Below are 26,251 nucleotides of genomic sequence, written 5' to 3' on the forward strand. Positions count from 1 at the left end.
CCACAGCACGCGCCAGACGCGCGCGGCCCCTTCTGACAATCCGCAGCGAGGCAAGGCCCCCCCGCACCGCGCGGCAGTGGGAGCTATTTGACCATACTTCACCGCGCCAGTCAGCGCAGGTTGAAGAAGGCTGGGAGCGTAGACGTTGGCAGCGTAGAAGTACAGGACAGCAAGAGTCAATTAACAGGCAGCATGGTCAAAGTTGTCATGGATACGAGTGTGTAACACGTTTGGTGAATTGAGCACAGTTATTGCTGATGAGAGCTTGGGGAGAAGAGGAACCGTGACGATGATGATGACGGTGATGATGGTGACGACGGTGATGATGACGACGACGGTGATGATGGTGACGGTGATGATGGTGACGATGATGATGATGGTGACGATGGTGACGACGGTGATGATGGCGACGACGGTGATGATGGTGACGGTGATGATGATGACGACGGTGATGATGATGATGACGACGGTGATGATGATGACGACGACGGTGATGATGACGACGGTGATGGTGACGGTGATGATGATGACGGTGATGATGGTGACGATGATGATGATGGTGACGGTGATGATGGTGGTGACGACGGTGATGGTGGTGACGACGGTGATGGTGATGACGACGGTGATGATGGTGGTGACGGTGATGATGACGACGGTGATGATGATGATGACGACGGTGTTGATGGTGGTGACGACGGTGATGACGACGGTGATGACGATGGTCTGTTAAGGCGACACGGGGGATCTTTGTGTTGTCGTGTGGTGCAGTGTGGTGGAGGCGACGACACAGTCAGAGTCCTCAACAGCGGCGAAGGAATCACCGCGTGATCCTCACGGCAACAGGAGCCATCGCGGTGGCGATAGACGAGTGATAAGAAGGCGACTGTTGGTATCGACTTGCACGTGATCTATATCCACGTGAACGCACGTGCGCACACACGTGCGTGCACACGTGCGTCAACGCACGAGTGATCGTCGCGGCGTTCGTATGGACGTACACTGGACGTTCAGAGCACACGCTGGACTGTGGAATGGACTCGAAGCGAATCTCAAAATTAAACCTTCGAGTCGTCTTCCGCAGTGGCAGCTCAAGTGGCCGAGTCCCTCCAGCGTGTACACACACGTATACACATGTACACACACGCGCATGTACACGCACGTGTAAACACACACACACGTGTACACACACACACACGTGGGCACGGACGCTACTTCCCCTATTGTACAACTGAACCGCAAGCTCCGCCGGGCCGCAACTCCAGTCAGCCCCACCCCGTCACCAGTGCCACCCCCACCCCTCCAGTGCCACCCCCACCCCTCCAGTGCCCCCCCCCCCCACCAGTGCCACCCCTACCCTGCACGGTTGGGACAGACCGAGGCCGACTGACAAATGTGTGGATTTGGTCTCCGTGCAAATGGGGTCAAGCAAAGCACTCACCCACCCCATCAACCATTCACCCAACCACTCACCCTCCCACTCACCCCATCAACCATTCACCCACCCACTCACTCACCCACCCCATCAACCATTCACCCACCCACGCACCCCATCAACCATTCACTCACCCACTCACTCACCCACCCCATCAACCATTCACCCACCCACTCACCCCATCAACCATTCACCCACCCACTCACCCACCCCATCAACCATTCACCCAACCACTCACTCACCCACCCCATCAACCATTCACCCACCCACGCACCCCATAAACCATTCACTCACCCACTCACTCACCCACCCCATCAACCATTCACCCACCCACTCACCCCATCAACCATTCACCCACCCACTTAGCCGCCCACTCACGTAGCCACCCACCCACTCACGTAGCCACCCACCCACTCACCCCATCAACCATTCACCCACCCACTCACCCACCCACTCACCCCATCAACCATTCACCCACCCACTCACCCACCCACTCACCCACCCACTCACCCACCCACCCACTCACCCCATCAACCACTCACCCACCCACGTGGTCACCCACTCACGTAGTCACCCACCCACTCACCTATTCACCCACCCACTCACGTAGCCACCCACCCACTCACATAGTCACCCACCCACTCACCCACCCACTCACCCCATCAACCATTCACCCACCCACTTAGCCGCCCACTCATGTGGTCACCCACTCACGTGTTCACCCACCCACTCATGTAGTCACCCACCCACTCACAGTCACCCACCCACGTAGTCACCCGCCCACTCTCTCCATCATCGCCACCACCTGCCAGAAAGAAGCTCCCGTGATTGCACGTTGACCAGCCGACGTCGCCAGCTCTCGCAATGCCTCGGGGCCTTCCTCCTCCTCCTCCTCCTGCACGCTCCACGTCACCCACGGCGCTTGTGCTGTGGTGTCGCAACAGCGGCGCGCAAGCACAGAGCGCATACAAAAGACAAAGACCCGCCCTGTAGCCTGAACAGACTGTTGGGGCAAGTGCTGTTAGCGAGCACCTATGAAGGCTGGTACGGCACAAGAGGTGGTGGGTGGCCAGCACCACGCCCGACCGCCTTTGTCTCCCCAGTGGTGAAGTTTACACACCACACCAGGTACTCATTTGAGGCTGAGTCGGCCTAGGGAAGGCCCAGGACCGGTTGACATCATCGTCACCGGTGTTGGTTGTGAGCGGGAATCGAACTCGGGTCGCCGTGTTCGTAGCGCTGTGCGCTAACCACCGTCACAGACAGCGCGTGCACAACAACAGCAGCCGCCATTCGCCACTAAGTGGTGGTGACGTCAGCACGGCGCTTGTGCCAGGCTATGTGCACGTTGAGGCCACGTGAAGTGTCGAACGCCCGCTGGCAGGAGGTCACGGGGCAGACCAGGGTGTTGTGGGTCGACTGACTGAGATGACTGGCCGATGCACCACCTGTGCCTCCTACTGTGCGAACTTGCTGCGTTTTATCCGCCCGACGCTCCGCTCGTTGTTGTGAGCGTCGCTCCTCCGCCCTCCGTTGTTGTTGGAGGGCGACTTGCCTCCAACTGCCAAGCAGCGTCCTTCACGAGCCTCTTCCACAGAGGCCGATCTTGACGCTGCTGGTACGAGTCATCGGCAAGTCCAATCAGCTCCACATCCTCCTGTACCACATCACTCCATCTCTTCTCTCGCCCGTGCCGCGCCCGTTTAGCCCCCTCTATGCGGCCAAAAAAAATATGTTTGGGCATGCTGTGGCTGGGCATGCGGGCTACGTGGCCCAGCCAACGCAGCCTTGCCTGCCAGAGGAGCTCGGAGCTCACAGATGGGACTTTGTCCAGATCTCACAAGGATTTGTGAGCTGCTCACAGAATCCTGCCTGATTAAACCCAGGATGGATCGTAGGCAGGCCACCTTCAATGTTTCTAACTGGCGAAGTTGTTCCAATAGGGGGGTCCACGTTTCACAAGCATAGAGAAGGGAGGTCATGACCGTGGCCGAGAAGACCTGAAGCTTCGTGTAGAGCGACAGACCAGGTAGCTTCCACACAGCATTATGCAGTCGATGAAAATATAATGCCGCTCGACTGATTCGGAGTGAGACCTCTGCTGTCAAACCAGAGCTCGTCATGAGCACACTGCCCAGGTGTGGGAAAACTCTCCACTCTCGCCACAACTGTCCCATCCCCAAATTGGGAATTGTGGGGGTGGAGTGTCTGTAGGTACAAAATGCCCAGCCATGCACACACGCGCACGCACACGCACTCACAAACATCACACGCACACACAGAGCTCACATACGCACGTAGCACTCGGCTTACCAGACTTTCGCCCGCCACTCGGCCACATTCACCGCACTGCAGGCCGCCTCACCACTCCCTCACCACTCCCTCACCACTCCCTCACCACTCCCTCACCACTCCCTCACCACTCCCTCACCACTCCCTCACCACTCCCTCTCCGCCTCACCACTCCCTCACCGCCTCACCACCACTCCCTCACCACTCCCTCACCACTCCCTCTCCGCCTCACCACTCCCTCACCACTCCCTCACCACTCCCCCACCGCCCCACCACTCCCTCACCACTCCCTCACCACTCCCTCACCGCCTCACCACTCCCTCACCACTCCCTCATCACTCCCTCACCACTCCCTCACCGCCCCACCACTCCCCCACCGCCTCACCACTCCCTCACCACCCCACCACTCCCTCACCACTCCCTCACCGCCTCACCACTCCCTCACCACCCCCCCTAATCCCTCACCACCCCTCCCCCCCACACCCCAAGCTCTCGACTCAGCGATCTCCTCTCCTGGTGAAGCGAGTGCGGCCCTCTTACTCACCACAACTCTAACAAGGGCCTGTGCTGCTCGTTGCTGGCCGCTTGACGTTTCGGATCTTTGGGGGCGGGGGGGGGGGGTCCTGCGCTCAGCAACTGCGTCGCATGAAAAAATAAACACAAAGGCACACAAAGACAAAGATCCCCTCCCCCCGTATAGCCTCTAGCACTGTTTGAAGCAAGTGTCGTGAGCGAGCTCCCACCACAGTGCCCAGCCGCGAGCGTCTCGCGTTACAAGCTGAATAATTAAACGCGCGCAAACAGACGCGCACACACAGCGCACACTCGCGCAGCGCCATTAAATAATGCAGTGCCCTTCATCTACCCACTGCTAGATGAAGGCCACCCAGGCTCGGTAAGGCCACAGCGCCGCATCGCGTCACCACGCCGGTGAGTGCGGGCGAGGTGAAGGGGGTGAGGTGAAGGGGGTGAGGTGAAGGGGGTGAGGTGAAGGGGGTGAGGTGAAGGGGGTGAGGTGAAGGGGGTGAGATGAAGGGGGTGAGGTGAAGGGGGTGAGGTGAAGGGGGTGAGGTGAAGGGGGTGAGGTGAAGGGGGGTGAGATGAAGGGGGTGAGGTGAAGGGGGTGAGAGTGGGCCGGCCTCCGCACCGGCCCAGGAGTCGAACCCCGCGTGGCCGCGCCCCGGGGGGTGCGGAGAGCGGCGAGTCGCCGCCACCGCCACCGCCACCCGCGGGTTCCGCGGTCGGCCTAAGTGGACATCGAGTGTCCAGATCGGGAGCGCGTCCCGGTCCGCGCGCACCCCCACCCCTCTCCAGCCACATCAAAATCAGTCGAGTGATGGTCGAGGTGGAAACCCGAGCTTTGATTCCTCCAGCCGAGAGCCCATCTGGGTTTGATCTGCCCTATACAGCTCCGCTCGAGCCTCCTGCCGTGCACCACGTGACTTCAGCGTGGCCACCCCCACTCCGAGCCCCTCCTCTCTGCCCCGTCCCCGCCCACTGTGGAAACAGACGCCGCTCCTCCTCCTCCCTCTCCTCGTCTCTCCTGGCGCCCGTGCCCCCGTTTCTCGGCTCCTTTCCCATCCCTCTTCCTCCGTTTCCCCATTCACTTCTCTCTTCCCATTCCCGTCAACTTCTCGTTTCCCATCCATCACATCCTCACGACCCCCCCCCCCCTTCCCGTGCTGCAGCCACGGCGTACAAAGTGGATAGTGTGCCGTCATTTAATAACGGCAACATTACTTCGCAATCGATTTTTGGTTCAGGCCACGTTAATGATCAATTTTGTGTCGTGAGTCCCCTCCACTGCCCCCGCGCTCGCTCCCGAACAAGCGGCGCGTGTGGCGAGGCCATCGGATACGCGGCGGGGCCAACAACGGTGACTAGTGACTAGTGCAGCGTCACCCGACCCGGGCGAGGTCGTGGTCGTGGTTGTGGCCGGGCTCGTGGTTGTGGCCGTGAACTCTGGCCACCGGCTCGGCCTGCGAGTGGGGAGGGGGCGGTGACTGACGCTACCCGACTGCTGCCACGTGGGCCCAAGCACACCACCTCGGCAGCGGCGGCGTCATTCGGGAACGAAAGAAAACAAAAGTCGGCGGCGTCACCGCGAAGCGACAAACCCCGGACGGCAGCGGCGTTGACGACGCCGCCGCCGCCGCTTTTGCCGCCCCTTGAGAAGCTGGCAGCTACAGACGGCCCCTGCCACGCTCCTGGAAGCGGCGGTGCAGCGGTGAGCGCGCTACGAACCCGGCGACCCGGGTTCGATCCCCGCTCACGGCCAACACCGGTGACGATTATCTGAACCGGTCGTGGGTCTCCCCTAGGTCGACTCGGCCTCAAATGAGTACCCAATGCGATTTGTATACATCGCCGCTGGGGAGACAAAGGCGGCCGGGCGTGGTGTTGGCCACCCACCCCTTCATAGGTGCTCGCTAACAGCACTTGCCCCAACAGTCTGTCACAGGCTATACGGGGGATCTTTGTCTTTGTGTGTAAACAGGTGACTGCATCCCGGCTTCGGCTTCGCCAAACAATCGCAAGTGTGTTTATTTATTTATCTGTTTAAAGTAATTACCTAAACACGCGGCTTGTTTCAACTCGGCTGGGATTCCTTTCGCGAGATAAACACGCGGACACTGGGCCCCTCTCAGCCACACATTTGTCTTTTCTGCAACGCACAACACAAAACGTGTATCAGCAGCTCATGTTGTACACGTCCCATCGCAGACTTCACATCATCCACAGCAAACCCGGGGACCGGGTTCGACGTTCATCCGTCTCATCAGCAGATTCAAGTTCGCTTGAACCAATCCTGGAGAGATGCGCGACGTTTTACAGGTGCTGCTCGCTAACAGCACTTGCCCCGACAGTCTGTGCAGGCTACACGGGGGATCTTTGTCTCTGTGCGCGTGTGTCGGGAGCTCCGCGTGCTGCTGGTGACCAGGGAGAGGTTTTGGTTCCAGCGCTCGCGAGACAAAGCCTCGAGAGACTCGTCCCATCAGAGGCGGTACGCACATCGCGCTCTGCTCCAGCCACATCCCGGGGGGGGGGGGGCGGGGGGGGGGCTCCACCCAACTCCCTCTCAACACTCGGGGAGGGGGGGGCACGAAGCCATTCCCATACGGCGCGTGTTGTTGCTGCCGATGAGGGGGGAGGGGGGCGCGGAGTGAAACAAATACCAGAATCTAAACCTGATGCCCAGATGCACTCCCAGAAGGCCGTGCGGCCGATGGTGTTGTGTGTAAAAGAGCCCTCTCTGATGGGCAGTTGCCGCGCGGCGAGACCGACGTGGGCCAGTGGCGCAGCGCGCGCGACGTCGGCGTGCGTGGCCAACTCGTGGCCCTGGGCCCTGGACTCCGCTTGGGAGCGAGACGCGGAGACGTTTCCCCGCGTCCCGGGGGACCTCCCCGCCGAGCGTCTCGCTCCGAGTGAATCCCTTCCGGCGCCCCAGCCCCCCTCGCGCGGCTCCACGGCCGCTGCGGCTTTGGTGACGGTGCACCAGCACCAGGACGGTCTAAGTGGGGCCCTTCGTCACGGCACACGGACACGGCGACCCGCGTTGAGACGGCGCAATGACTCCCCCCCCCCCCAACGATCCTCGTCCTTCTCAACAGCTGAGTGGACGCGTTGCGCGCGAGTCCCGGTGGCCCCGCGGGCTCCAGGGGGGTGGGGGCTCCAGGGGGGTGGGGGCTCCAGGGGGGTGGGGGCTCCAGGGGGGTGGGGGCTCCAGGAGGGGTACGGGCAGGCGCATCAAGCTGGGGCGAGGTTGGAACGTGGCGCCGCCTTCGCCCGCGTCTCCCCCCCCCCCGCGGTCGAGCGAGCCACAGGGCGAGAGTTCAACCCTTGGGTTTGGGGGCGGGTGGTGGGCAGGGCTCACTTGACCCAATCATCATCCTCCTACGGCGGCTGATAAAATCAGCACTTTCTGGGGAAGTGGCTCTGCTGCGGTTAGGCGGCGCCCTGCCATAGGAACGTGGAATTGCCACCACCGGCTCAAGCGAGCCACGAAGTCGTCGACGTTGCGTTTACGTTGCCGGTGAAAGTACAAACACGCGTCTCGCAAGGACGATAAAGCAACAACAACAATCACCCCCGCCCCCCACTGGCGGAACGCGCATGGGGGGTGGAGGGTGGGGGCAGAGTCGGAAGGAAGCGATCGCATCTCGGTCATCTCGCCCGGTGGGCACAGCTCCACCACCACCACCGCCACTCCCGGTCGAGCGGCGTGGCCGCCGCGTTCCTCGGCTGGCGAATACAAATAAGAATAATACAAATATTGACACGAGGCGCGTCTGTGTGTCGGAGACGGTGCGGTGGCCACCACGCGACTTACACAGCGACCCACAGACTCGCACACACTCGTAGACTCACACAGATACTCACACAAAGACTTACAACACAGCGACCCACAGACTTACACAGAGACCCACAGACTTGTACAGAGACCCACACAGACTCACACAGAGACCCACAGACTTACAACACAGCGACCCACAGACTTACACAGAGACCCACAGACTTACACACACTCGTAGACTCACACAGAGACCCACAGACTCACACAGAGACCCACAGACTCACACAGAGACTCAAATAGACCCGGGGGCTCACAGTGCACACGAGTTCACGGTGCGCTCTGCCGTGTGTTGTTGATGTGCGCTGCGTGTGGGATATTCTATTTATTGTGTGCAGAGTGGGGGGGGGGGATACGATGCAATGCAGCAGCCCATGGTGTTTGATCAAAATATTACACCCTGGTAAACCTCTTCGAGATGATGGAACGTCCCGTTTGGCGAGGGGGGGGGCGTTATTGTCCAGGGCTGTCGATTCGTGGCGTTATACAAACACGGAGGGTGGTGGCGAGTTGCTAGCGGGTCGTTGTGAACACACACGCATCGCGTGGTTAGTAACACGACGCTGCCGAGACGCGGGGGAGAGACGCCACCGCCGAGGAGGAAGGGCCCCAGCGTGCGGGCGATGATGGCACGCGTTCGAAATCGACGTTGTTATTTATTTAGTCGCTTCGTGTGCGAGAGAGACAAATGGATGGCTTCGTGATTGCGGGCGTTTCGTTTCAACGTCGAGCTCCGCATATCCAGCAAGCGCCGCCGGCCGCCGTGTGGCTCGCCCGCGTTATTCCTCATCCAGCAACAACAGCAATAACAACAACAGCAACAGCAATAACAACAACAACAGCAATAACAACAACAGCAATAACAACAACAACAGCAATAACAACAACAGCAATAACAACAACAGCAACAGCAATAACAACAACAACAGCAATAACAACAACAGCAATAACAACAACAACAGCAATAACAACAACAGCAATAACAACAACAACAGCAATAACAACAACAGCAATAACAACAACAACAGCAATAACAACAACAGCAACAGCAATAACAACAACAGCAACAACAGCAGCAGCAACCGGTCCCGCGAGGATGACGCTGAGAGGAGCATGTCATCTCAGTCGTGGCCCTCCCACGGATGTGGCTCGACTTGTTGAGTCGACTTTGATTCCAAGCGACTTGAGTCGCGTGTGTTTTCCATTCACTACCCCGCGCTGTGTCACGACTATCGAGGGGAGAGGGGTGGAGAGGGGGTAACTAAAAAGGCGATGGGACACCGACGAAGCAGAACTGAAACTGAAAGGTGCTCACAGACGCGTGCAGAGGTGCACGCTTTGGAATTCTATTCTAAAAATAATATAAACGCAACTTATTTTTTTATATGTTACCAGAGAAGGGCCCACCGAGCCTACGCAGCTCTTCTTCAGAAGCGACCTCGCCACCACGAATGGCAACTCAACCAAGTGGCCTGCCATGGGGACATTTGCAGCATCCAAATCATCTCAACGCGCAATGCGACCCTGACGACCACGGACCGCTTTGTGCGAGCGAGAGCTCGGGGGAGTCGTTCATCCAGCAGCGGATCGACCACGGCTGATGATGACGGCGAGGGGGATGAGATCACTCGACAGAGGAGGGACCCCCACCACGACCAAGCACTTGCCTCTCCCTCCCTACCCCGCCCCCCCTCCACTCTCCCTCCCTACCCCGCGGCTCGCGCTCGGTTTCCTGCCGACTTGTTCCTTCTTGCGCGACCCCTTTGTCTTGTGCACGCGGTTAGACGTGAAAACGCGCACAGCGACACGCGAGCACCTGTAGGCTCTCTCCCCTGTACACTCCCTCTGTTCTCCCCCCCCCCCCTGCTCTCCCCCCCCCCCCTGCTCTCCCCCCTGCTCTCAGGCAGGTGCTTAGTTTTGGTGGGGCTGATGGTAAGGTCCCACCTCTTAGTAGCAAGCTCCAGGTTCAGCAGCAGCGCCTCAAACTCCTCCTCCGAGTGAGCAGCAATTACCAGATCATCGGCATACATAACATGGTTGATCAATGGGGAGCCATCCCTTGACCGCACCCAGGCATCGATCAGCCTCCCATTGTATCTCTACCAGATGGAAATTCCTCTGGTACAGCTATTGAACTACGTGGTCGAAATAGATGTTAAATAATGTGGGAGCCAGAGAGCATCCCTGTCGCACCCCAAGGTGTACAGGAAATGGCTCCGACTCCCGGCCACGTAGTTTTACCCGGGCCCGCTCACCATCATGAAGGTCCTTAATGATCGTGAGCAGAGGATCAGGGACTCCGAAAGCACGAAAAACATCCCAGAGCCCAGGCCTACTGATGGTATCATAGGCCTTGACCAGGTCAATAACCCACACACACCCCCTAACACACATCCAGCCACCCCCTAGCAAAGACAAAGAACCCCCGTATAGCCTGTAACAGACTGTTGGGGCAAGTGCTGTTAGCGAGCACCTATTAAGGCCAGCACGGCACACGAGAGGACGGGTGGCCAGCACCACGCCCGGCCGCCTTTGTCTCCCCAGTGGCGATGTTTTTACGCACCACACCAGGTACTCATTTGAGGCTGAATCGACCTAAGGGAGGCCCAGGACCGGTTCAGATAATCGACACAGGTGTTGGCCCTGAGCGCGAATCGAACTGGGGACGCGGCGAGGTTCGTAGCGCGGCGCGCTAACCGCTACACTAGACAGACATCCACGCATCCACACACACCCCCTTAACACACGCCCCAACCAGGTGAGCCAGCCACACAGGTGTGTGTGTGCCTTGTTCTCCCCAGCCACACAGGTGGAGTGGGGGGAGGAGGAATGGGGGGGGTAGTGGCGGACGTGGGAGGAGTGGGGGAGGAGGGGGATGGGGTGGAGGGGTCCCATCTCTGCACCACAGCGGGCCACGCGCTCCCCGCTCTGTCCCAGGAATGTTCGCCACTGTCCAACCCGTCATGCCCAACGGCGAGTGTCAGTGACGACTTGTGGGTGACTACTTGTGTGTGTCAGTGACGACTTGTGAGTGTGAGTGTGACGACTTGTGGGTGACTACTTGTGTGTGTCAGTGACGACTTGTGAGTGTGAGTGTGACGACTTGTGGGTGACTACTTGTGTGTGTGAGTGACGACTTGTGTGAGTGAGTGTGACGACTTGTGGGTGACTACTTGTGTGTGTGAGTGACGACTTGTGTGAGTGAGTGTGACGACTTGTGGGTGACTACTTGTGAGTGTGGGTGACGACTTGTGAGTGTGAGTGACCACTTGTGAGTGACGAATTGTGTGTGAGTGTGACGAATTGTGTGTGAGTGTGACGACTTGTGAGTGTGACGACTTGTGTGTGTGTGTCCCACTGTCCGGAAAAAAACAACCCCCTACCTCGTTGGTGCCGGACGTCAACGCTGCGGTGGGCAGTGCCGTGTGGGGGAGGGCCAACTAAGATTGGCCACTCCCTTCATGGCGTCTGTAACTACCACAGCGACCAAATGGGGGCTCTGGACAGGTGCGAGGGGCTGGTAACCCCTCCACCTTCAATTAATTACCACGAAACCACGATTTTAAAATGCTATTAAGCTTGTGCTGGAGGCCCCGGGGGCACAGGCGTCTATGACGTCTCCTGGCCAAACCCCATTTGGCGGAGCCAGGAGACTGAATCCTTACCCTCGGGGCTCCTCCAGAAACAACAAAAAACCACTACGGGTGGCCACGTGGAATGTTTGAATGCTCACTGCGGAGGAGAGGCTGCCACTCCTCTGTCGGGAGTTGGACCGGTACCACCTGGATCTCTGTGGCTCCTGCTACCATGCGGGGTGGACAGTCCTCTACTCGGGGCAGGAGACTGCCAAACAACAGGGAGTGGCTTTTCTTAGGAACAAAAGAATGACGGGGGCGTGGGAGCATGGCGGTGAGATGTGGGAACCTGTAAGCCCCGGGCTACTTTGGGCTAGCCTTCCCATCAACCAGAGGCGAGGAGTGGTAGTCGTGGTTATTTATGCTCCCACCGAAGATGAACATCCCTTGAGGGATGCAGGCAAAAAAGTAACCTGCAGCGCCACACCTATTACCATAATTAGGGGAAAGAACAGTGGCTAGAGAAGAGATGGAGTGATGTGGTACAGGAGGACGTGGAGCTGAGTGGACTTGCCGATGACTGGTACCAGCGGTGTCAAAATCGGCCTCTGTGGAGGAGGCTCGTGAAGGACGCTACTGGGCAGTTGGAGGCAGTCGCCCTCCAACAACAACGGAGGGCGGAGGAGCGACGCTCACAACATCGAGCGGAGCGCCGGGTGGATAAAGCACAGAAAGTCAGTCGTCCTGCGGCACCTGGGTCTGTCCCGTGACCTGCCAGCGGGCGTTCGACACTTCACGTGGCCTTAACGTGCACATAGCCTGGCACAAACGTCTTGGTGACGTCACCGCCACTTAGTGGCGAATGGCGGTTGTTGTTGCGTGTGACTACTTTACCCAACAGTCCGTTGTGTCTATACGAGGGTATTTGTAACAGTGTGTATGTAATTGATTGTGTGTGTAGAAAACAGAGTGTGTGTGTGACACACTAAACACACAAAGGACAACGATCCCCGTGTAGCCTTCACAGGCTGCTGGGGCAAGTGCTGTTGGCGAGCACCTACGAAGGCCGGCACGGCACACGAGGGGATGGGTGGCCAGCACCACGCCCGGCCGCCTTTGTCTCCCCAGTGGCGATGTTTACCACACACCGCACCAGGTACTCATTTGAGGCTGAGTCAACCTAGAGGAGGCCCAGGACCGCTTCAGATAATCGTCACCGGTGTTTGCCGTGAGCGAGAATCGAACCGGGTCGCCGGGTTCGCTCGAAGCTACAGGACCGCTCCCCACAACAGAGACACAAACACGCACGCAGCTCTTGAGACTGCACAGTATAATGGAGTATCGACATCTGGTGTTGCAATTCCCCGGCCTGCCAAGTTCAAATGCAGGTCACCGTTGACTAAAACCACCACCACCATCATCATCGTCATCGTCACCATCATCATCAGTAGAAGCAGCAGCAGCACCAGTTGCAACATCATCCGTTCAAAGTCAACAAGTGACGTCTTGCTCACAAGAGCATTGAGGGATTGGTGCTCATCGGCTATTCATATCCCTGCAGAACCAGTGGTGGAAAATCCACATTCTTATGGCAGGGGCAGGTCCATCCGTAGGACGAACAACTTCCGTAGGACTTCCCCACACAGTGGCACACATTTTATCGACCCTCCGGGAGGGATGATGGGTGACGATGAGTAAACTCAAAGTGGTTTTCAACATCAGTAACACAGCGTTATCAATTAATTATAATTAGCACCATCATCAGTATATCCTCAGTTGTATCGCCACCATGCCCACCATCAGTATCATTATGAAATGCATCATCGTCGCTATCCCAGGGGCGATACATCTGGGACCAGTTTATCGAGAATGTGGCAGAGAGGCAACAGCCGTCAATGCTGCCGTAAGTAAGGGCAGGCTGGCGCCTCGCCACGGGAATGTGGAATTTCCACGTCCAGCTCAGGCCGCCACCGTGACGGTCACGTGCACAGCACACGCGTGTGCGTGCTGTGTAACATGCTTAAACGGCTTTCAGATCGCACCCCCGATTAGCAAGGGTGGCTACGTGCGGTGCGAAAGCCGTCCAACATCCGTGCATTCGGAGAATACGAATCTAATTTTGATCGATTCAAATATATATACACACAAACACTGCACAATGAATCTATTTCCTCATTATCACCGCCACCATCAACAACGCAGCAACAGACGCACAACACAACAACAACACAACAGACGCACAACACAACAACAACACAACAGACGCACAACACAACAACAGACGCACAACAACAACACGACAACACAACAGACGCACAACAACAACGCGGACAAACGAGGAGCAGCAGCAGCGCCCCGCGGCACGCGGCACGGACCGCGCGCGATTGGATTGGGGCCCTTCGCTCACGAGCACCGAGTGGCCCCCCCGACCCCCCCGGCCACTCCGCGTGCCGCCACCGCCGCACAAATGACGGCGAAGTCCACGCGGGACTCGCCGAGCAGCTCGCCCCAGCAGGCAGGGCCAGTGTCCCACGCCGCCCCCGTGTCCCCGTGTCCCACGCTGCCCCCGTGTCCCACGCTGCCCCCGTGTCCCACGCCGCCCCGTGTCCCCGTGTCCCACGATGCCCCCGTGTCCCATTATGCGTAAAGCGACGCCCGGCCGCGATAACCGTGACCACGACAACAACAGCAGCAGCAGCAGGGGCAAGGTCATGGTGGCAGCACCGCACCCCTCGTCCTGGGAATCGGGAAACGGAGGCGGACGGTGGCTCCCCGCCCCCCCCCCACCAAGGCATCACGCGGCAGCCGCAGCGGCGGCGGTGGTGGTGGCTGAGCGTGGCGGCCCCACAGCGGCGAACTCTGAACTCTGCGCCCCTCCCGTGAGGCGGGACAGCAAGCGGGAGTGACCCCGACCTCCACGCGCGCAGAGTTCGACCCTGACCCCCACCCCCTGGCACACGTGGGTGGCTCCGGTTACCCCCCCCCCTCTGCCTCCCCATTAATTAACTCGTCGATAACCCCTTCACACACACACAATGCCACGCGTGTATAGATAGAGAGTGAGAGAGGGGGGAGAGCTTAGGGGTGGGGGGAGATATTTGGCACGGGCTCGTCACCGCAAGGGGCTTGGCTGCTGCCCATCCGCTCGTCTGGTTCCTCCTCACTCCTGTGAGTCATTCTCGCTCCCTCTCTCACTCCCGCCGAGAGCGAGGAGCGCACTCTGCGCCACGGCGGCGCGAACGCGAGCAAGGGGACATCGCCGCCGTCGTCGCCGTGAAGACGAAACACAAATCGGGTCGGTGCACCGACGGTGGGCACACGGCGGTGATTGGAAACGTGGCCGCGGTTCGGCCCGGACATCAACAACGGTGGCGGTGCAGCACCACCACCAGCACCACCACCAGCACCACCACCAGCACCACCACCAGCACCACCAGCACCACCAGCACCACCACCACCAGCACCACCAGCACCACCACCAGCACCACCAGCAGCACCAGCACCACCACCACCAGCAGCACCACCACCAGCACCACCAGCAGCACCACCACCAGCACCACCACCAGCACCACCACAAGCACCACCAGCACCACCACCACCAGCACCACCAGCACTACCACCACCACCAGCACCACCAGCACTACCACCAGCACCAGCACCACCACCAGCACCAGCACCACCACCAGCACCACCAGCACCACCAGCACCAGCACCACCACCAGCACCACCAGCACCACCACCACCAGCACCACCACCACCAGCACCACCAGCACCACCACCAGCACCACCAGCAGCACCACCAGCAGCACCACCAGCACCACCACCAGCAGCACCACCAGCACCACCACCAGCACCACCAGCACTACCACCACCACCAGCACCACCAGCAGCACCACCAGCACCACCACCACCAGCACCAGCACCACCACCAGCACCACCAGCACCACCAGCAGCACCACCAGCAGCACCAGCACCACCACCAGCACCACCACCAGCACCACCACCAGCACCACCAGCACCACCAGCAGCACCACCACCAGCACCACCAGCACCACCAGCAGCACCACCAGCACCACCAGCAGCACCACCACCAGCACCACCACCAGCACCACCAGCACCACCAGCAGCACCACCACCAGCACCACCACCAGCACCACCACCAGCACCACCAGCAGCACCACCACCAGCACCACCAGCACCACCACCAGCACCACCACCAGCACCACCAGCAGCACCACCAGCAGCACCAGCACCACCAGCACCACCACCAGCACCACCACCACCACCACCACCAGCACCACCAGCACCACCAGCAGCACCACCAGCACCACCACCAGCACCACCAGCACCACCAGCAGCACCACCAGCACCACCACCAGCAGCACCACCACCACCAGCACCAGCACCAGCACCACCACCAGCACCACCATGGATAACGCTTCGGGCCACGCACTCTCTCACGTCGCCCAAGTTGTTAGTTTGGGAAATGTTCAAAAGTGTTTGTACGTTGTGTTTAAATGGCGACTCTGGGTTATTCGACCATGTTTGGTTCATTGTGGATTCTTGCACTCGAGTGATAAACGTGCCGCTAAAACAGCCTCGGGCGTGTGCGTAAGCCCGCGCCGTCACGACCGATGCTGTGACTCGTCGTAATGAGTCGTTCAACTGGTCGCGTCTGCCGGTGGATCCTCGTGCGATGCCAATCGTCGGCTGTGCCCTCCACCACCCGACCGAGCCACTCGAATCAAGCTCCGTGGCCACCTCCAGCGGCACGTCGCGCAGGGCGGCCAACATGTGCAGCAACAACAACAGCCGCCATTCGCCACGGCGCTTGTGCCAGGCTAGGTGCACTTTAAGGCCACGTCCACACACACACACGCGCGCCGTCGTGGTGGTGCTGCGTGTGCTGTGTCACGACGGCCTTGCTGATACGCCGCGCGTGAGAACGGCGAGTCTGCAAAATAAAAACTCCCCACCCCACAGGAGACCCCCCCCCCCCCCCCACGTCTGGCTCCCATGGCCTCACGAACCCCGCGCGCGGGGGGCTCTCATCACGGAGTGCGTGGGGGGCTCTCAGCGCGCGCCACGGACGACCCTGGAGCGAGAAGAGGCACCCCCCCCCTCCGTCGCTCTCTCACCCTCTCACTCCCCCACCCTCTCGCCCTTTCACTCTCTCTCGCCCACTCGCCCTCTCACCCTCTCTCTCGCTCTCTAACACTTTCACTCTCCCACCCTCTCACTCCCTCACCCTCTCACCCTCTCACCCTCTCACTCGCCCTCTCACCCTCTCGCCCTCTCGCCCCAGGCGGAAACCGACACTGGGTCTAGAACAACTGGCCCTGCCTTGTGCGCACGAACTTCTTTCGCGACCGTACGCAGCCAGCCACGTGCTAGCCGCAGGTTGGCGGTGCGATGCCTGGGATAAGAGAGAGAGGGGGAACGGGAGAGAGAAGAGAATGGATTGGGAATAAGAGTGGGGAGGATGGAGTGGGGACGGAGAATCAGGGGTCAGGAGGAATGAGGAGAGAGAGGAAGAGGCAGCATGAGGGCCTCAACGCTGCTGCTGCTGCATGAGGAGCGGGGTCTGTTTTCACAGTGGGCGGCGACAGGCAAAGGGGAGGGGCTCAGAGTGGGGGTGGCCACGCCGAAGTCACGTGGTGTACGGGCGGCTTGAGCTGGCTCGGCCACCGTCTGTCACGCCCTGCTGGACGCGTGCGTTCTAAGGGCCGTAACGTTCAAACGTAGAGATTCACGATTTCAAATACACACCCAGCGGATTTGCAACGGGCCTAAAACACACGACAGTTCCACTACAGTTGCCCCGAGTTGTCCAGCCACGTGGTTAGAGAGTTGAATGTTGGCAAAAAATATACGAGATTGGTCTACGGATTTACCTCAAAAAGCCCCAAAATAAACTACATTTTCCACTTTGCACTTCCTCATACAAGGTGGGGCGCAATGTTGTTTGTTGACTTGTTGTGTTCAGAGGTAAAATCTGGGGGTTCTCAAGGGGACTCAATTTAAAATCTCTCCGCTACCATTTTTTTTCTCTCTCTACAAATGTACTCGTCTGTCCACGAGGGCCACGCCGAGTCACAGGACTCTTGCCAGGAGGGTCCTGCTGCTGCTGCTGCCGCCGCCGCCGCTACATTGGGGTTTTATTTGTAAGATACTTTTTTTGCTAATTAATAACGAGTCGTGTTTGTTGTACAAGTGGGTCAGAAGAAACCAGAGCGTTGCGCGAGGGGACAACGCTCTACCCCCCCCCCCCTCCCCCACGTACAGATGGAAACACACGGCGATTAGTCCGCTCGCTGTCGCGCCTTCTCCTGGACGAGCCAGCGTTACGGCTCCTCCTGGACGCCCACGGGAAGTGAATGTCACAACATCTATGTGCGGTGATCCACCGCTGCTGCTGCTTCCTCCACAGAGTGTTGGATTGCAGGCCGCCATGTGTAGCGTAGCCGCCATTGCCCAGATGTACGAGTGTGAGACCCTTAAAGCCCATGGAGAGAGCGGGCATAACTAAAATAATATATTTTAGTTATACCACGTAAGGCCCACTGAGTTATACGGCTCTTTTTCAAAAGTGACCGGCTGCCACAAATTATAACCCAACAAAGTGGCTTATCGTCACGTGGAAAATTCGAACAGTCAAATAGTCTCAACGCACATCGATTCTACATGTGGAGGGAAAACCCGGAAGAGCCGGAGACGGGGAAAACATTCAAACTCCAAATATGAAGCAGACGTCACGGTCAGAATCGAACCCACGACTTCCTGTATACCAGGCGATGTAGTTAACATCTCACCACCGGTAAAACACAAGGGCACCCCCTCTTATTCGCGCGACCTATGACCCCCGCTCGCGAAAGCGCCGCTACAACCGCGGAGATTTCCTAAGCCTGAATTGCGGAAGGACGTTTCCTCGTGACACGCCGAGGATTTCGCTGCCGATGTTTCCGATGCACGATTTCTTTTTTTTATCGTCCGCATTTTGTTCACGGATATCAGGAAGAGCCCACTTGGCAAATTCACATCCTCTTTAGCACGTTTCAGGGCTTTTGCGACCAATATTATCCGTCGTAGAGGTTTTTGGGTTAGATGGCGTGAATTTAAATGTGCCGCTAAACACGCCACCACCCGGCACAGCCAATTAGGATTTCTCCACATCTCTGGCTGTCGCCTGATGATGCTCATTGTAATTACTGGCAAAACGTCGTACTCGAATTGTAAATGTTGTGGGTGTACTCTCCGACACACCGGTGTTGCTGCACTAGTAACGAATTGGCACGTTCTGTTCACGCGAGAAACCTTTTTAATTGGCTGTGTCGGGTTGTGGCGGGTTTAACGACACATTTATATATTTACGCGATCTAACCCAAAAACCTTTATTATGGATCACATCCTCTTATTCGAGGTTTTACTTTCAGCCCCCTATTCCCCAGCAATGAATCATGAATGCAATGACCTCGTGTACTCCTATTAACCGAAAACATTTCACAGATAGAAGGAAGCTCTCAGGCAAAAACACATCCCATCCTATTATCCGCGATTTTTTTTTCTCCACAGCGGATGAATGGGAATGTGTGGTCTCCCAGGTGAGCACGGACAAGAAGAGGAGGAGACATCACTGCCAGGTTGTGCCAAAGCGATTGGACCGCATCACTTCATTCATACAATCGGTGTGTTGTTGTTGTTGATGTTTTTTATGACATTAACAACAACAACAACACGATTGCCACACTTTTGGCCGACTTTCGTAACATTTACGCACACGCGCGCCTTCTCTGCTCCGATACGTCCCCCATTTACAGAATTGACTGAAGAAGAAATAAACTCAACTCGTGAAGGGCCATTGCCCGAAACGTCGCCTATTATACGATAACGTTTGTGCCCCCTTTGGAGGCCACGCACGCAGCGTCACGTGACGACTTACTTTGCCTGCGCACCGCTCGCCCACCACCGCTGCCAACGCAGCAGCAGCAGACTAACATCATCGCCATGGTCGCCGTGGTGGTTCTCCGAGATTATTTTCACCACACCCACAGGTCTCTCACTCGGAGACTTCAGAGAGCGACAATTCGGCTCTCGCGATGGGTTGTCGAGTCCACGTGCGTGCTTATCGGGCACGGTGCTCGACGGCGGTGAGCGCATCTTGCCGTGTTCACGTTCCAGGGACGTGACGGAGGGTGGTCGCTTTCACCGGCCACGTCAGCCCCGACGGGAACTCCGCTCGCGATCGGCGGCTTTTGTTGGGCGAGCGTAAATGTGTCGTGAACGCACCTCCACGCGGCGCAGCCCCATCGTCGGTAGGGTTTGTCCCGTGAGCAGAACGTGCCAACTTGTGATAAGTTCGGCACGCCAGTCGCGTGTTGAAGAGCAACCACACGCAGCACGTTTGCAACGGCAAATTGGAACGTTTCGTTCACGTGACACATCTTGCTAATTGGATGCGTCGGGTGGCGGTGGGTGTACGACACATTCACATTTACGCGATCTGTGCAACCCACAGGAAACTTTGTATCGTGAAAATTATTGGGTCACGAAAACCTACACCGTGAATTGTTATCTCTACTCAACCGCCACAAACGCGCGTGGTGGAGCTCAGTGGACTGGGCGTGATGATGGGGGGTTCATGATGACATCGATGATGGTGATGGATGACGGTCATGATCATGGTGATGATCACGTTGATATTGATGATGGTGATAATCATTGTGATGATGGTTATAATCGTGGTGATGATGGTGATAATCATAGTGATGATGGTGATAATTATGGTGATGATGGTGATCATCATTGTGATGAGTATTTGATGTGATCATGGTGGCGACAATGATGATAATCGTGGTGGTGAATACAATCATGGTAATGATAATTGTGATGGTAATCAATGATGATAATCATGATGACCATGGCAACCAGGGTGGTGATGATGATGACGACGGTAATAATCACGGTGGTGAACATAACCACGGTACAGTAGTGACGATCACATCTTATCTGTGAGGTCATCCATCATCCCCGCGATGTCAACGGGTGCTACGTGCTATGCACGCAGAGGGCCATTGCCCGAAACGTCGCCTCTTAAATAACATACAGTATGTCCTTCTACGGCTACGCACGGCGGTGCTGACGAGGGCGTCGTGGTTCTGGTCGATGCCGACACACGCGCCGACACACGAGGGTTGGCCAAACATATGAACGCAGGTGCAGTGTCCTCCTGCCAACGCGTCTCGAGACTCAGCAGCGAGGCGTCACCACACCGAGTCGTACAGGGAGACTCAGTTTTCAGGACCATTCGGCGTACAGCCGTTTCAATACGGGCAACGACAACAACGACAACAACAACAACACAACGTGTTGTCTATTTGTTTGTGTTTTTCCCTTGCGATGGCACTTTGTAGGATGAACATTGAGATGTATAAGGGCCACGAGGTGACCAATACGGTCTGAGTTGGTCTCTAATAAGGTAAGCGGTGGGCAGGTAACAGGCAAGCGCGTTACTCGTCGCAGTACCGACACGGCAAGCAGCAGCGTGAGTACAGAACGTCCAGCACCTGACATGGGAGGCGAGGTGGGGCTGGCTGGGTGAAGGCGCTCCTCGAGTAGACCTCCTTCCCCAAACGTCGGAACTATGTCGCCTTGTCGCTGGGTTGAGACGTCGTGAAGACAGAGCGAGGCGTGGTGCTGGAGGTGGTCACCACGGCTGCTCGCTCGCGATGGTCGTGCTGCCGCTGCTGTTGTGAGTTCTCCTCTCGCCGTGAGCGTTCGGCAGAGGCCGGGTGGCGTTGTCTGGAATCCGATGGAGACTCGGGCAGCGGCAGCAGGAGGAGGAGGGAGGGAGGGAGGCGATTGTGGGTGGGAGCGCGGCGATGCCGAGCCCACTGTTTGCGCTGTTGCCGACGGAAATGAAGATGCCGATGAAGCTGGCGACTGCTGCTGCTGCTGCTGATGGTGGTGGTGGTGCAGCTGTTGGACCTGAGAACGGTGATAGAGACGAAGTCGCTACTGACGAGGTTGCTGCTGCTGCTACTGGTGGAAGTGTTTTGATGAAGTTGAAAAAGGCTCCTGCTGCTCCTGCTACTGCTGCTGCCGATGATGCTGACTCTCCTCCTCCTGCTGCTGCTGATGATGACTCTACTCTTGCTGCTGATGATGATGATGATGGTGACTCTGCTCCTGCTGCTGATGATGTTGTTGTTGTTGGGAGTTTCTGGCTTTCCGGTTGAATGAGTTTGCTGCTGCGGCTGCTGATGATGATGACTGTGACGCGTCCGCTGCTGCTGATGCTGCTGCTGCTGATGAAGCTGTTGCTGCTGAAGCGGAGTTATGGGAGGGAGGAAGGAAGTGAGGGAGGGCGGAGTTTGGCAAAGACGGCTTTGTAATAAACTACTCACACACACTTAGTACCACACACACACTCACACACACTCACACACTTACACACACACTCACACTTAGTACCACACACACACTCACACACCACTCACACACTTACACACCACTCTTAACACTCACACTTAGTACCACACACACACTCACACACCACTCACACACCACTCTTACCACTCACTACCACTCACACTCACACACACTCACACCTAGTACCACACTCACACTCACACACCACTCACACACACACTCACACACTTACACACACACTCACACTTAGTACCACATACACACTCACACACCACTCTTAACACTCACACACCACTCTTAACACTCACTCACACACACACTCACACACTCACACTTAGTACCACACACACACTCACACACCACTCTTACCACTCACACACACACTCTTACCACTCACACACACTCACAGACACTCACACACACTTAGTACCACATACACACACCACTCACACACACTCTCACCACCACTCACACCACTCACTCACACCACTCACTCACACCACTCACACCACTCACTCACACCACTCACTCACACCACTCACTCACACCACTCACTCACACCACTCACTCACTCTGACCACTCACTCACACCATTCACTCTCACCACTCACTCACACCACTCACTCACACCACTCACTCACACCACTCACTAACACTCACACCACTCATTCTCCCCACTCACTCACTCACTCACCCCACTCACTCACACCACTCACTCTCACCACTCACTCACTCTCACCACTCACTCACACCACTCACTCACTCTCACCACTCACTCTCACCACTCACTCACACCACTCACTCACACTCTAACGGAACTCCCTCATACAGTGCTGTGTACACGTGTGTCTTCATCATCGGCCTTAATAGGTGCTCACTAACAGCACTTGCCCCAACACTCTGTTTAGGTTAAGGGGGGGGGATCTTCGTGTTTTCACAATTCACACGCAAGCACTGTGTGTACACATTCACACTCAAACGTGTGTTTAAAGTTACCACTAGTACACGTGTGTGTGTTTAGAGTTCAATGTCCTCCTGTGTGAAAGTGCGTGTGTGTTCAAAGTGACCGTGTGTGTGTTTAATGTCCACGTGTGTGACCGTGTGTGTGTGTCTGTCCACGTGTGTGACCGTGTGTGTGTGTCTGTCTACGTGTGTGACCGTGTGTGTGTGTGTCTGTCCACGTGTGTAACCGTGTGTGTGTGTCTGTCTACGTGTGTGACCGTGTGTGTGTGTCTGTCCACGTGTGTGACCGTGTGTGTGTGTCTGTCTACGTGTGTGACCGTGTGTGTGTGTGTCTGTCCACGTGTGTGACCGTGTGTGTGTGTCTGTCTACGTGTGTGACCGTGTGTGTGTGTCTGTCCACGTGTGTGACCGTGTGTGTGTGTCTGTCTACGTGTGTGACCGTGTGTGTGAGTGTCTGTCCACGTGTGTGACCGTGTGTGTGTGTCTGTCTACGTGTGTGACCGTGTGTGTGTGTCTGTCCACGTGTGTGACCGTGTGTGTGTGTGTCTGTCCACGTGTGTGACCGTGTGTGTGTGTCTGTCTACGTGTGGGACCGTGTGTGTGTGTCTGTCCACGTGTGTGACCGTGTGTGTGTGTGTCTGTCTACGTGTGTAAGTAAATGTGAAACTTGCAAGCGAAGAGCAAAGCGCGACGTGAGATATCCATTGCATCCATTCGTGTGCAGTTTGTGAAGGCGCGGTGACAACGACCTATTTCATGTAAAGGTTATAATCCCTTGTTCATCAAGACGTCCTTTTTACTCTGATGTCTCAACAGCGTCAGGGAGATCGCGTGACGTGAGGGTTCTGCCTTTGTAGTGAGGTTTGTGAGTTGATGCTGAGGAAGGGGGAGGAGGCGCCTCGCCCCCCCCACGTGGAGTGACGTCAGCCGCTAATTAATATTAATGAGGGGGGCTGGCCGACGTGGATTGACGTCACGCGCGGGACACACAGACATTCTTGGCCCATGATAGTCGAGTGTTTATGAGCGAGTGTCTGTGTGTGTAAGGGGTCTTTGTAGTGGTTAGCGCTACGCTGCGCTATGAACCTGGCGACCCGGGTTCGATTCCCGCTCACGGCCAACACCGGTGACGATTATCTGAACCGGTCCTGGGCCTCCCCTAGGTCGACTCGGCCTCAAATGATTACCTGGTGCGGTGTGTGGTAAACATCGCCACCGGGGAGACAAAGGCGGTCGGGCGTGGTGCTGGCCACCAGAGGTGACAAAGTCATTGTTATGCAAGTCCAAGTCGAGTCGCAAGTCATCAAATTCATGACTCGAGTCTGACTCGAGTCCAAGTCACATGACTCGAGTCCACATCTCATAGGTGGGACAAAGTCATTGTTATGCAAGTCCAAGTCGAGTCGCAAGTCATCAAATTCATGACTCGAGTCTGACTCGAGTCCAAGTCACATGACTCGAGTCCACATCTCATAGGTGGGACAAAGTCATTGTTATGCAAGTCCAAGTCGAGTCGCAAGTCATCAAATTCATGACTCGAGTCTGACTCGAGTCCAAGTCACATGACTCGAGTCCACACCTCTGCTGGCCACCCACCCCCTCGTGTGCCGTTCCGGCCTTCATCGGTGCACGCTAACAGCACTTGCCCCAACAGTCTGTTCAGGCTATACGGGGATCTTTGTATGTGTATGTTAACGTGTGTGTATGTTGACGTGTGTGTGTGTATGTTAACGTGTATGTGTGTGTATGTTAACGTGTGTGTGTATGTTAACGTGTGTGTATGTTAACGTGTGTGTGTATGTTAACGTGTGTGTATGTTAACGTGTGTGTGTATGTTAACGTGTGTGTGTATGTTGACGTGTGTGTATGTTGACGTGTGTGTGTGTATGTTAATGTGTATGTGTGTGTGTATGTTACCGTGTGTGTGTGTGTGTGTATGTTAATGTGTGTGTGTATGTTTACGTGTGTGTGTATGTTGACGTGTGTGTGTATGTTAATGTGTATGTGTGTGTGTATGTTACCGTGTGTGTATGTGTGTGTATGTTAATGTGTGTGTGTATGTTTACGTGTGTGTGTATGTTGACGTGTGTGTGTATGTTAATGTGTATGTGTGTGTGTATGTTACCGTGTGTGTATGTGTGTGTATGTTTACGTGTGTGTGTATGTTAACGTGTGTGTGTGTATGTTGACGTGTGTGTGTATGTTAATGTGTGTGTGTATGTTAACGTGTGTGTGTATGTTGACGTGTGTGTGTGTATGTTAACATGTGTGTGTATGTTGCCGTGTGTGTGTATGTTAATGTGTGTGTGTATGTTGACGTGTGTGTGTGTATGTTAACGTGTGTGTGTGTATGTTGACGTGTGTGTATGTTAACGTTTATGTGTGTGTGTATGTTGCCGTGTGTGTTGAACCCTACCGGCCTTTCACGAGTGCTGCTCGCTAGCAGCACTTGCCCCACACAGTCTGCCAAGGCTATCCGGGGGATCTTTGTCTTTGTACGCACTGTACTACAACACACGCGGGGTGTGTAGTGGAGTGTGCATGCGGGATGCCCTCTTGTCAAATCCACTGCTGGATGGGACAAGAGGTTTTGGCCATATTTCACCACGCTGGTCAGTGCGTGCCGGTGGGTGAAGTTGGGAGGGTGAGAGGTGAGTGCGACGATTGACATCTTTGGCTGCACTGCCCTCTGCTGTGTGCGTGTTGTCAGTGTGGGGAGCGGTGGCGCAGCGGTTAGCGCTGCGCTACGAACCCGGCGGACCCGAGTTCGATTCCCGCTCACTTGCCCCAACAGTCTGTTCAGACTATACGGGGGATCTTTGTCTGTGTGTGCCACGTTCGATTTCCGCTCATGGCCAACACCGGGTGACGATTATCTAAACCTGTGCTGGGCCTCCCCCTGGTCGACTCAGCCTCAAATGAGAACCTAGTGGCGGTATGTAAACATCGTCACTGGGGAGACAAAGGCGGCCGGGCGTGGTGCTGGCCACCCACCCCCTCGTGTGCCACAGTTCCGGCCTTCATAGGTGCTGCTCGCTAACAGAACTTGCCCCAACAGTGTTGCAGGCTATACGGGGGATCTTTGTCTTTGTGCAATGCATCACCCGTGCACGTGTTTCTAGTTACATGTACACATCAACCGTGGGGGGGGGGGGGCACGTTGTGTTAACGACATGTTACACGCGTGTGATTGGAGTGAACACAGTGGGT

At 56.7% G+C, this 26,251-nt stretch overlaps 1 protein-coding gene across 3 annotated transcripts in view; it reads right to left on the reverse strand.

Moving 5' to 3' along the window:
* Positions 1 to 22,036, reverse strand: part of LOC144731433 (tumor necrosis factor alpha-induced protein 8-like protein 1) — a 62,220-nt gene extending 40,184 nt beyond the window's left edge. The window contains exons 1-2 of one of the 3 annotated variants that reach the window (XM_078612469.1): positions 21,214 to 22,036; positions 4,269 to 4,360 (exon numbers count right to left, since the gene is read on the reverse strand). Coding sequence is in view for 1 of the 3 variants with exons in the window: in XM_078612468.1 (XP_078468594.1) it covers positions 21,214 to 21,220 (7 nt within the window). In the remaining 2 variants the exon portion in view is untranslated. Of the gene's footprint in view, positions 1 to 2,237; positions 2,321 to 4,268; positions 4,361 to 21,213 lie in introns of those variants that run through there. The other 2 variants (XM_078612468.1, XM_078612470.1) reach the window with 2 other exon arrangements.
* Positions 22,037 to 26,251: the final 4,215 nt, after the last annotated feature.

Source organism: Lampetra planeri, chromosome 39, assembly GCF_965212315.1.
Source record: "Lampetra planeri chromosome 39, kcLamPlan1.2.h2, whole genome shotgun sequence".
Classification (NCBI taxonomy): domain Eukaryota; kingdom Metazoa; phylum Chordata; class Hyperoartia; order Petromyzontiformes; family Petromyzontidae; genus Lampetra; species Lampetra planeri.